The sequence below is a fragment of the Salvelinus namaycush genome, chromosome 13 (assembly GCF_016432855.1).
Source record: "Salvelinus namaycush isolate Seneca chromosome 13, SaNama_1.0, whole genome shotgun sequence".
Taxonomy (NCBI): domain Eukaryota; kingdom Metazoa; phylum Chordata; class Actinopteri; order Salmoniformes; family Salmonidae; genus Salvelinus; species Salvelinus namaycush.
In genome coordinates, this window is record NC_052319.1 from 23,161,001 (window position 1) to 23,172,750 (window position 11,750).

General features: G+C 45.7%; 1 protein-coding gene across 4 annotated transcripts in view; it reads left to right on the forward strand.

The window, feature by feature from the left end:
• Positions 1-11,737, forward strand: part of LOC120058337 (1-phosphatidylinositol 3-phosphate 5-kinase-like) — a 28,800-nt gene extending 17,063 nt beyond the window's left edge. For 2 of the 4 annotated variants that reach the window (XM_039006927.1, XM_039006928.1), the window contains 26 exons: positions 201-341; positions 1,225-1,351; positions 1,616-2,313; positions 2,407-2,568; positions 2,841-3,218; positions 3,564-3,664; positions 3,810-3,881; positions 4,049-4,220; positions 4,459-4,637; positions 4,806-4,919; positions 5,342-5,498; positions 5,632-5,786; positions 5,939-6,029; positions 6,142-6,202; positions 6,301-6,438; positions 6,583-6,703; positions 8,470-8,565; positions 8,713-8,796; positions 8,877-8,977; positions 9,106-9,165; positions 9,294-9,470; positions 9,695-9,798; positions 9,995-10,192; positions 10,407-10,599; positions 10,795-10,869; positions 11,053-11,737. In XM_039006927.1, coding sequence (XP_038862855.1) covers positions 201-341; positions 1,225-1,351; positions 1,616-2,313; positions 2,407-2,568; positions 2,841-3,218; positions 3,564-3,664; positions 3,810-3,881; positions 4,049-4,220; positions 4,459-4,637; positions 4,806-4,919; positions 5,342-5,498; positions 5,632-5,786; positions 5,939-6,029; positions 6,142-6,202; positions 6,301-6,438; positions 6,583-6,703; positions 8,470-8,565; positions 8,713-8,796; positions 8,877-8,977; positions 9,106-9,165; positions 9,294-9,470; positions 9,695-9,798; positions 9,995-10,192; positions 10,407-10,599; positions 10,795-10,869; positions 11,053-11,168 — 4,071 coding nt within the window. In that variant the 3' untranslated portion in view covers positions 11,169-11,737. The remainder of the gene's footprint in view (positions 1-200; positions 342-1,224; positions 1,352-1,615; positions 2,314-2,406; positions 2,569-2,840; positions 3,219-3,563; positions 3,665-3,809; positions 3,882-4,048; positions 4,221-4,458; positions 4,638-4,805; positions 4,920-5,341; positions 5,499-5,631; positions 5,787-5,938; positions 6,030-6,141; positions 6,203-6,300; positions 6,439-6,582; positions 6,704-8,469; positions 8,566-8,712; positions 8,797-8,876; positions 8,978-9,105; positions 9,166-9,293; positions 9,471-9,694; positions 9,799-9,994; positions 10,193-10,406; positions 10,600-10,794; positions 10,870-11,052) is intronic. The other 2 variants (XM_039006929.1, XM_039006930.1) reach the window with 1 other exon arrangement.
• The last annotated feature ends 13 nt before the right edge of the window (positions 11,738-11,750 follow it).

The following is an 11,750-nucleotide window of genomic DNA, read 5'->3' on the forward strand; positions in this document are numbered from 1 at the left end:
GACCTTTGCCTCGCCCGAGTCCATACGGGAGTTGCAGCGATGGGACAAGACTGTAACTACCAATTGGATACCATGAAATTGGGCAGAAAACGGAGTAAAAAAATATATATATTTCACTAATTCCTAATTTGCTGGCACTTATCCATAATTTCTAGAAATTAAGAAAAATAAACAAATCTTTGTCTGTCTTTGTTCCCCAGGAGCGTGAGTTTCTGAAGAACTATGTGCAGCGTATAGTGGACGTGCGTCCCAACCTGGTGCTGGTAGAGAAGACCGTGTCTCGTATCGCTCAGGACATGCTGCTGGAGCACGGCATCACATTGGTCATCAACGTCAAACCAGTCAGTACCTCTCTAGCTCTCTGTACTGCTAGTTACCTTATTAGCTGTGGTTATCAATGTCAAACCAGTCATTACTGATATCTCACTAGCTTTCTCTAGCCCTCTGTTCTGCCCTCTGTCACTACTTACATTACTGCTAGTTATCAACATCAAACCAGTCAGTACTGCCCTGCCCTCTCTCTAGCTCTCTGTACTAGTTACCGTACTAGCATGGGTTATGTTTCCAAACCCACCTTTAGCTAGCTTTAGAACATATTACATACAGGTAACTGCCAAAATAAAGGAAACACCAACATAGTGTCTTTAATAGGGTGTTGGGCCACCACGAGCCAGAACAGCTTCAATACACCTTGGCATAGATTATATGTTTCTGAAACTCTATTGGAGGGATGCAACACCATTCGTAAACAAGAAATTCCATAATTTGGTGTTTTGTTGATGGTGGTGGAAAACGCTGTCTCCGGCGCCACTCCAGAATCTCCCATAAGTGTTCAATTGGTTTGAGATCTGGTGACTGAGATGACCATGACATATGGTTTGCGTCATTTTCATGCTCCAAACCATTCAGTGACCACTCATGCCCTGTGAGCTTGCCCAGCATTTTTGTACATGACCCTAAGCATGATGGGATGTTAATTGCTTAATTAACTCAGGAACCACACCTGTGTGGAAGCACCTGCTTTCAATATACTTCGTGTCCCTCATTCACTCAAGTGTTCCCATTATTTTGGCAGTTACCTTTATGTAGCTGTTAGCTTTTTGTTTTAAACTCTTTTTGATGGTGTCTTTAGCCATGTTAGCCTGTTCTTCTGCTTAACCCATTCAACTGTCTATTAGCCGTACCTGCCCTATGTCTCTCTTTCCCACCTCTGGTTCTCTGCAGCAAGTCTTGGACAGGGTGAGTCGTATGACCCAGGGGGACCTAGTCATGTCCATGGACCAGCTGCTCACCAAGCCTCGACTGGGAACCTGCCAAAAGTTCTACCTACACTCTTTCCAGCTGGCCAACAGTGAGTGGAAACTACTCTGTCCTCAACTTCCTGCCTTCAGCTACGTTTAGTCTCTACATCTTAGATATTGTAAGCCGTTCATAAAACTTACTTCACTTAAATAATCCAACACATGAAACCTACTGCAACCAGGTGCGTTCATTCACAAGTTCTTCCCGCCCAGTCTAGACTTATCTCCAGATTCCTCCTTCTGACTCCCCTGAGTTCCACAGCACAGCTATGTCATGTGTTCTCCTCTCTTCCCTTCTCCCTTCTCTGTGACAGATGAGTTGAAGACTCTCATGTTCTTTGAGGGCTGCTCTCCCCAGCTGGGCTGTACCATAAAGCTTCGTGGGGCGTCTGAGTACGAGCTGGCCAGGGTTAAAGAGATCATCGTCCTCATGGTGTGTGTGGCCTACCACTCCCAGCTAGAGATATCCTTTCTCATGGATGAGTTCGCCATGCCTCCCAGCCTGGCCAAGACCAACTCCTTCCCCTGTCTCCTGGAGAGCACTACTGTTGAGGAGGAGGAGAGCCAGGAAAATGGGACCGACCAGAGCACCCTCTCCCAGGGAGGAGAGACTGTGCTGGGGGAGGAGGAGGAGAAGGCTTCCCTTGGGAAATCTGTATCAGATTCCTCCTCGCCTAAAGATGTCCATGGTGTAAAAGTAAACAAAAAACACTTCCTGTCCTCCTCTTCCTCCTTGGGGGCTGAGGGGGTGGAGTCAGCAGAGGTCATGACATCCACACCGTTGTCCAATCGCCAGGTGCTGCCACCTCCAGTGTCCCCACCCTATCTTATTGATGACCTGGAGGAGTTGGCAGATGAGATTGGGTCGGGGAAGGGGGAGACTGAGGGGGGGAGCTGGTCGGGGGTTCTGGGGAGGGGTGAGTCGCGGGAGGAGAGCTCGGGTTCGGAGACGCCCCCCAGGCTGTTCAGAGACCCCCTGCAGGATGACACAGGGCTGTTTGTCACAGAGCAGGTGAGGGAGAAAAAAAACTGATTAAGGATACAGACAGAAACACGTTGGTTTCCATTGTCCTACAATATCCTCTTCTGTTTTGCCACCGAGCAGGTGGCCTCAACGGACGACCGTCTCAAGACGCTTACGGCAGGCTTCAAACAGGAGCTGAAGGACATCATCCTTTGTATCTCCCCCTTTATCACCTTTAGAGAGCCCTTCCTCCTCACGCCTGCTGGCCTACGCTGCCCCAGCAGAGACTACTTTCCTGAAAAGGTTTGTTGGTTTACATTCACTGAAGGTTTTTCAACCTGCTTTCTATCAATTCGCTCAATGTAGTTCAGTAATGTACAATAGAATATCAGATCATCAGTTCACGTGACCGTCAATTCCGCTGTACTCAGTTGTTAGTTATAGTGGAGATGTCTACCAAAATGGTTGTTGTCATGCGTATGCATTACGCACATCTCATAACACTTAAGTGCTAGGCGAATGAGCCGATATGCTATTTTGGTATTTGAGATGTAACATACTAGTTCCTCGTGCAGGTGTACCTCTCCCCGCTGCTCAACAAGGACTTCAAAGAACTAGACTGTCGACGTAAGCGACAACTCCTCAAAGACTCCGCCCCGTCAGGTGGAGGCATCGCCAACGGAGTCCCTCCCCCCCGCCCCATCCAGGTGTTACCCTCCCACCACCTTACCAGCGCCCGCATTGCAGATCAGCTGGGCAGCAGCCAGGACCTGGCCAAGATGCTGGCAGACTACCGTGCCCAGGGGGGCCGCCTCCGGCAGGAGGCAGACCCCTTCACCCAGCCCCTACCTCAGCCACCAGTCCGGGAGGCTCCACCGCCCAAGCACCCTGTCAAGGCTGATAGTGAGGAAGAGAAGCCAGCAGGACAGAACGACATGACCTGGGCCTCCAAGGTGAGACATGGCCAGCTAATTAGCACATCCACACACCACAATAATAGGAGATGGATGGGACAGATAGGCAGAGGAGGGAGACAGATCTCCAACAGTCTCGCTGATGTATCTGTGGCGTTAAATATTGTTCTGATGTATATTGAGGGTTTTTCCATTACAGACAACCTATGTTAACATCTCCCTTGGTCAGTGCTAGTTTACTGCTCAGTGTGTTCCATTGATGAGCACACCACCTCACTCACTCTCCAGAGAGATTAGGGGAGGTCTGAAGAGGCGAAGTGCGCTCTTGAATTGTAAAGCGTATGTGCTTGTTGTTGTTGACCACCATTACTTCTGTGTTTTTAGCTGGACTGCCTGAACCCGGTGAACCACCAGAGACTGTGTGTTCTGTTCAGCAGCTCCTCAGCCCAGTCCAACAACTCCCCCAACCCCTGCGTCAGTCCCTGGTAAACCCCACTCAACCCTGGTGGTCTTCAACAGCTTTATTTATCTCCTTAGGAGCAATAGAAATCTTGTGAACCCACTGTGAAATACCAGCTGACTGAACTCTGAAAGGTCAGCTATTCACAAAGACTTATTTGTTCTCAACAGGATTGTCACGATGGAGTTCTACGGAAAGAATGACCTCACACTAGGAATATTCCTAGAGAGATACTGTTTCAGGTGAGGGAGAAATATCAGAACCTGGCAAATGATTTATTGAATTTCCGATAAAATATTTGACCATAAAATGTGTCATTGATATGTAATAAAATGTCATTCAATGAAGCCCCTCTTCTTTGCTCTGACGTGTCTGTCTGTGTGCGCGTGTCTGTGAATGCATGATAAAGGCCATCCTATCAGTGCCCTAGTATGTTCTGTGAGACTCCCATGGTGCACCATGTGCGGCGGTTTGTCCATGGCAGTGGCTGTGTTCAGATCGTACTGAAGGAGCTGGACTCTCCTGTGCCTGGATACCAACACACCATCCTTAACTACTCCTGGTGCCGCATATGCAAACAGGTACAGTAACTTGTTAATCTGCGTTTCCTTATCTGTTTCATGACTAACCCCAGGACTTGCTCTATAGCTATCACACCTAACTGTTTGTTTTAGTTAATAGCGAGCTCACCTAGTTCAACTAATCAAATTCTTGCTAATCAGAATTGCCAGTTTTTGGCTAGAGCAAAAAGCTTCTGTCCAGGTCTTTAGCTTCTATTGCTCACAGAGCTTTGATCCTTGTATTCTGCTGTCTCTGTAGGTGACTCCTGTGGTGCCCCTGTCCAATGACTCGTGGTCCATGTCCTTTGCTAAGTACCTGGAGCTGAGGTTCTATGGTCACCAGTATACCAGGAGGGCTAATGCTGAACCCTGTGGCCACTCCATCCACAAAGACTACCACCAGTACTTCTCCTACAACCAGATGGTGGCCTCATTCAGGTGGGAAACACAGTCCATGTCTTTTATTTTCATCCATCCAACCTGCCATCCATTCATACATCTATCCATCATTTATCAGTCTTACAATTTTTTCTTATCATTTTTGCATCAATTCAAAACATCTTCAATCTGTATATGCCCATGCCATTCCACTTGTCTAACCCCCAGCTACATCTCAGTGAGACTGCTGGAGATCTGCCTCCCTCCTCCTAAGATCTTCATCAGGAACCAGGGGCCCTCCAAGGGAAGCATGCAGCAGGACCTCAAGGACTTCTCACAGAAGTAACTGTCTACCTGTTGTCTGTCTACCATGGCCTTAAGTATCCTGGTCCCAGATCTGTTTTTAAAAATCTATATTTATATTTTACCTTTTATTTAACTAGGCAAGTCAGTTAACCCACTGTTCCTATAAGAATTTGTTCTTAACTGCCTTGTTCAGGGGCAGAACGACAGATTTTTACCTTGTCAGCTCTGGGATTCGATCTTGCAACCTTCCGTTACTAGTCCAATGCTCTAACCACTAGGCTACCTGCCATTTGTGCTGTATAGCGGAGTCCTATGGTTATTGTCCTCTGAGTTGGCAAGACGGCACAAACAGATCTGGGACCAGGCTCCAACTGACGAATCTGAATCATCTAGTTTGACTAGTTTTGACCTTCTTTCTAGTTCTGACCAGTCCTTTTCCATTCTCTCCCTCTTGTCAGGGTGAATCAGGTGTACCTGGCCATAGAGGACCGCCTCACCTCCCTGAAGACGGACACCTTCAGCAAGACACGCGAAGAGAAGATGGAGGACCTGTTTGCACAGAAAGACGTAGGTTCCCCCTTGAAGGGTGGGAGCTACACTCCAAATATGTCTCGTGTATGTATAGTGCAGTGGAGGCTGACTTTGCAACAGTGTTGTCACTTAAAATCGGAGGACGGGCTCATTATAATGATTGAATGGAAAGTTATCAAACACATGGTTCCCATCAGTTTTCTTTGTGTGTGTTCAGATGGAGGAGGCAGAGCTGCGTAGCTGGATAGAAAAGCTGCAGGCTCGTCTCCAGGCTTGTGGTAGTGACTCTCCCCAGCAGCTCCAGACTGTACTGGAATCAGTGGTAGTGAAGAAACAGAGCCTGTGTGAAACACTGCAGTCCTGGAACAGCAGGTGAGAACACTGATATTGGAGCAGCTTTTAATGTTAGGAGCGGTTTCCTAGACACAGATAAATTAATATCCAATAAACAAGTGTTTTTAGTCTAGTACTAGGCTTCATTTTTGATCTCATATAATTAATTTGTTGAACCATTTAACCTCCAGGCTGCAGGACCTGTTCCAGCAGGAGAAGGGCAGGAAGCGTCTGTCTGTCCCAGCCAGCCCTGGGAGACACAGACAGACAGACGACAGCAAGGTCAGTGCAATATATACCTGATATAATTCAAATGATTGGATGAGCTTAGTATATGATAAGGACTTAGTGTAACATAAAGGATGGAATGTTACGTATTTATTTTATTTAACAGACCAGTGTTCTGGAGTCTTCTCCACGCAACCCCTCTCCTGTGGTACAAAATGGTGACAAAGGTGAGGGGATTTTTTTCCCAGCTTTCAGTCAGAATGCTATAGTACTTCTCTCATTGGTTGACAGTAGTTGATGGGCGTGTCTGTTTTTCGATTGACAGAGGACCGTCACCTCACTACCCTGCCCTCGAGCTCGGGGTCGTCATTGCTAACGTTACCGTCACCAGGGGAACCAGGCTCAGAACCCCTCTCGTCTGGACCATCCTTTCCTGACCAGGACTCTGTCAGCATCCCAGAGGGTGAACACACACACACACACACACACCTGTAGAATCACAAACACAACCCCCTACATACGCTTACCATTCACTTTCTCTAGATCTACAGTATGTATCTAAATACAGACCTCTCTGGTCTCTAACTCCATTCTCGTTGTCTCCTAGATGTGTTTGATGGACACCTGTTGGGCTCCAATGACAGCCAGGTGAAAGAGAAGTCCACCATGAAGGCAATTCTAGCCAACTTGCTGCCAGGCAACAGTTACAACCCCATCCCATTCCCATTGTGAGTACAGTATGCCCTTCACATCTGAATAAGCTTTTTGCCTGTGGTATAAATTGACTCATGATCAGCCATATAAGATAGCATTTGATATAATGCTATATTGAGCCCTGTTCATTTTCTTACTTTGTTGTAATGTTTAGCTTGAATCCCAGTGTTGACGGGAAAAATCACCACTATATCAGGTGCCACCTACTGCCGATGTGCCCTTGAGCAAAGCACTTAACCCCTAACCTGCTCCAGAGCACTGCACTGCTCTGTCGCTGACCCTGTGCTGTTGTGTTGTTTTGTGGTGGGGCTGGGCACTGTGAAAGCCAAAATAACAAATGTCCGTTGTATCCAGGAGTCGGAACCAAAATTATTTTCCAATTGTCTTCATTCTGTACAGAACCATCTTCTTTTTTTTTTTTTCGTTCCACAGTTCCGACCAGCAAAATAATTGTGAACCAATTCGAACCCCCAAAAAGTAATGGTTTATGTCATTCCTTTCTGTTCCTTTTTAAACCTTTTTTTTTTTTTTTTTTTTTTTTTTACATCTAGCTCAACATTACACTTCTTCACCAGTAGATAGCTTGCCTGCTCCATAGCAAGCTGCTCTATGTACATGCATTGGACAGACAAGTGTAGTGTCGGGTGTGACATGCGACTGAATTTTTGCAGGTGAGGAGAGCGCTGGGCATCTTGTTGTTATGACATGCATTATCTGAATTAGGCCCACAAAATTATACCTACGGAGGAGCGGCTTCTATGAAGGATCTCTGAAAGTCTTTGAACTTTAGAGAGTTGGCTTAACTAACGTTGGACCAGAGCTAGCCCTTGATCATGACTCTGAGTTCCATTACATTACACATAATGCCATCTAGAGTTTGAGAGCTGGACCAGAGCTAGCTAACAAGCTACCTAGCTAACAAGCTTGTGTGTTCAGAGCGGCACCAGAATTAAAATAGAAGGCACGTCTTTTTGTAGTTAATAACTCCAATGTGAAACGTCATAACTATAATAGCCTTAACTATCATTGGAAAAGTGAATCCGTTATCTAATTAAAAATCTAATTTCTGAATTTAAAAAAATCTAATCAAATCTTATTTGTCACATGCTCTGAATACAACACCTTACCAATACTGAGGCAATATACAGGCGGTATCGGTACAGAGTCAATGTGTGGGGGTACAGGTTAGTCGAGGTCATTTGTACATGTAGGTAGGGGTAAAGTGACTATGCATAGATAATAAACAGTGAGTAGCAGCAGTGTAAAAACCAAGGGGGGTGTCAATGTAAATAGTTTGGATGGCCATTTGGTTTAATTGTTCAGCAGTCTTATGGCTTGGGGTTAGAAGCTGTTAAGGAGCCTTTTGGATCTAGACTTGGCGCTTCGGTACCGCTTGCCATAACGTCAGTAGGCTACATTAAACTATGCATGCTTCGGAGGGAGGGGCAGGAATACGCTTCTGAGTGACAGTGAGGGCTATGCAGAGGTGCTTTGTGTTTTTTGTGGGACTTAAAAAAAAAAAAAATGCCTGGAATGTAAAAGAACGCTATTAACCAGTTCCCGTGCTTCTGAAATAACGGTTATGTTTCAGAACAGTATAGATCCCTTTTGTTCTCGGTTCTGTTCTTCGAAAAACTTTGTTATTTTACGGTTTTCGGTTCTGTTCCCTGAATCGGTTCCAACCCCAGGTTGTATCCTCTGTATAATGGACAGATAAGTAGTGTGTTGTATTATTGAGCCCTGTATGTTTTCTGACATTGTTGTGATCTTTGTTTGTCAGTGACCCAGACAAGCATTACCTGATGTATGAGCATGAGAGAGTGCCCATAGCCGTGTGTGAGAGAGAACCCAGCTCCATCATTGCATTCGCTCTCAGGTAACCACTCCGCTCTATTTCTTCTCCATTCTCTGCACGTCTTACTCACTGATGTGTTATGTTGTCTTGTTGTTGTTCTAAAGTTATTGTCGTTATAGTGGTTATGATGTTCTAATATTATTTGAATGACCTCGGCCTGACCTCTAGCTGTAAGGAGTATAAGACCGCTCTGGATGAGCTGTCAAAGACAACGGTGAAGGCTGGAGGCGAGGACACCACCCAAACCATCAGGTACACACAAACTCTGCTGATGTTGACTGTGTGTATGTTACCTGATGTATAATGCCTCGTCTCATCCTGTCGGTGTGTAGCTCCGGAGAGAGCCGGGCCAAGAACAGCCCAGCCAAGCCCAATGAGACGGCCTCCTCCCAGATGGGTCCGTGCCGCAGCAGCATGGACGCTGACCCTCTCAGTGAGTAGTGGATCCTCTCAGGGTAAACGGGCAACATGGGAGGGGGGGGTGCTAGGAAGTATTTTTTACCTCAGTTCATTTCTGTTCTAATGGCATTCCTATCATCCTTTTTATTTTTATTTGAACAGAAGATGCAGACATAGGAGACAAGCACAAGAAGTCAGCCGGAAACCCTCATATCGAATTACGTGAGTGTTTCTCATTGGATTTATGTGCCCTTTGGGATGGCGTTACCTGTGAAGTGCTTAGCCCGCAAACTTTCTCTCAATAACAAGCATAGGGCCTAGTCATTAATCTCTCTCTCTCTCATTCGTAGAGTTCTCTGATGCCAATGCTAAGTTCTACTGCAGGATCTACTATGCAGAGGAGTTCCACAAGATGAGAGAGGAGATCATGGACAGTACAGAGGATGACTTTGTCCGCTCGCTCTCCCACTGTGTCAACTGGCAGGCCCGCGGCGGCAAGTCTGGGGCCGTCTTCTACGCCACCGAAGGTGTGGCCGTCAACACCAGAGTTATATTGTTTTATTTAACTTGTATTTACCAGGAAGTCCTATTTGGGGGCAAGATAACTCCTTTAAATATGTGCAGTCCATGTCACCCACCTGTAGTGCTATTTATTTGTCTGTAGTGGTTATACTATCGCTCTCTTTGTCCCTCCCCCTCTCTCTCTCTGTCCCTCTCTCTCTCTTTCTTTCTCCTTCCCTCCCTCACTCAGATGACCGATTCATCCTGAAGCAGATGCCCAGACTAGAGGTTCAGTCCTTCCTGGATTTTGCCCCTCACTACTTCACCTACATCACTGGAGCTGTGCAGCAGAAGGTAAACTACACTACCCATATAGTTACATTTGACTTAAATAGATAATAATGAACTATTTTGGTGTTAAATTGGATTTCCTCAAATAAATGACTTTATTAAATGTTTTTCAAGGAGTTGTCCTATTGTTTGTGTGATGGATGTTTATTTTCTGAGATTAGAACACATTCCTATCCTAAACCCCCTGTCTGTCCCACAGCGACCCACTGCCCTGGCTAAGATCCTGGGTGTGTACCGGATCGGCTACAAGAACTCCCAGAACAACTCTGAGAAGAAGCTGGATCTGCTGGTCATGGAGAACCTGTTCTATGGCAGGAAGATGGCCCAGGTGTTCGACCTCAAGGGTTCTCTGAGGAACCGCAACGTTAAGACCGACTCTGGGAAGGAGAGCTGTGAGGTGAGCATGGCACGGGTTAACCAGGTTGTGGGTTTGATTCCCGCTGAGGCCACATACAACATAAATGTATGCACTCACTGTACAGTCAGTAGCTTTGTTTATTTATGCATGTATCTTTATTTGACCAGGTATGTCATTGAGAACACATTCTCTTTTGAAATAACAACCTGTGGATAAAAGCATCAGCTAAATGGCATACATTATTCTATATTAGGTGGTTCTGCTGGATGAGAACCTACTGAAGCTGGTCCATGACAACCCTCTGTACATCAGAGCCCACTGCAAGGCCATCCTGAGGGCGGCCATACACAGTGATGCCTACTTCCTGTCTAGTCACCTGATCATAGACTACTCTCTGCTGGTTGGACGAGATGACACCACAGACCAGCTGGTGGTGGGAATCATAGGTGCGAGAAAAGCTTTCAAACTTGAAAATGTAATTTCATTGGCTATAACATTGATAATTGTTAAACATAGATTAACTGTTTGCTGGTGCTTACAGAAAAACATCTAATTTATCCATGCATGCTGCTTCAAAAAGGCATTGAATGACTTTGTACTTTGCTGTATTTATAAAAGAAACATTCCTTCCATTGTATCAGATTACATTCGGACATTCACATGGGATAAGAAGCTGGAGATGGTGGTGAAATCCACAGGGATCCTGGGAGGGCAAGGTAATTCATCTGTCAGACACCACCATCCCCCTACATTAGTCCTTGAAGTCTATTTTAAGATTGTGCCCTTTCAGATCTCTAGTAGTTAGTTTATTATACAAAGACCTTTTGATTTCTTCCTGTAAATGAACATTGCTGTACAAATAAAATGTGTTATTGTGGTGATTTGTGTCACGCTCACAGGTAAGATGCCCACAGTGGTGTCTCCGGAGCTGTACCGATCCCGTTTCTGTGAGGCCATGGACAAATACTTCCTCATGGTGCCTGACCACTGGACAGGTCTAGGGGTCAACTGCTAACTGACACCAGGGAGCTAGCCTGAGTCCCAGATCTGTTTGTGTCGTGTAGCCAATTCCTATGTCATTGTCACGGCATGTTTGGCAACACAGCATAAACGGGTCTGGGACTCCGCTGCTAGCTGCAGAACACAACATGGACATCAGTTACCAGGGGGGACAGGAGACCACAATGCAGAAAAACCCTTTGCCCAATAAGGAACTATAAAAGCATACTGGATGGATTGATGAAGAGTAATGCAAGGCCAGTATACAACGACTCAATCATTCCATAATAATTAGACTGTAAACGAGTGACTCTTCAGTATTATTGGAAGTCATGACTGTCCAGTAAAAGCTGGGCCCTAATAATAGGCCGGAGTTTATCCTGGCATGGAAAGAACTTAATTCCTTAATCATGACTATCTCCCTGATGGGATTAATGATCTTGACGTGTCAAACTGTTTCACGCGGGCACAGTGAGATGGCACTGGGGAAAAAAATCTTACTTGGTGGTCAAATGAATCAATGTGATGTAAATGTACAGAGAGTATGTAATTAAAGATTAACACTGATTTCACAAATGTTTTAAACCTCAGTGTCAAT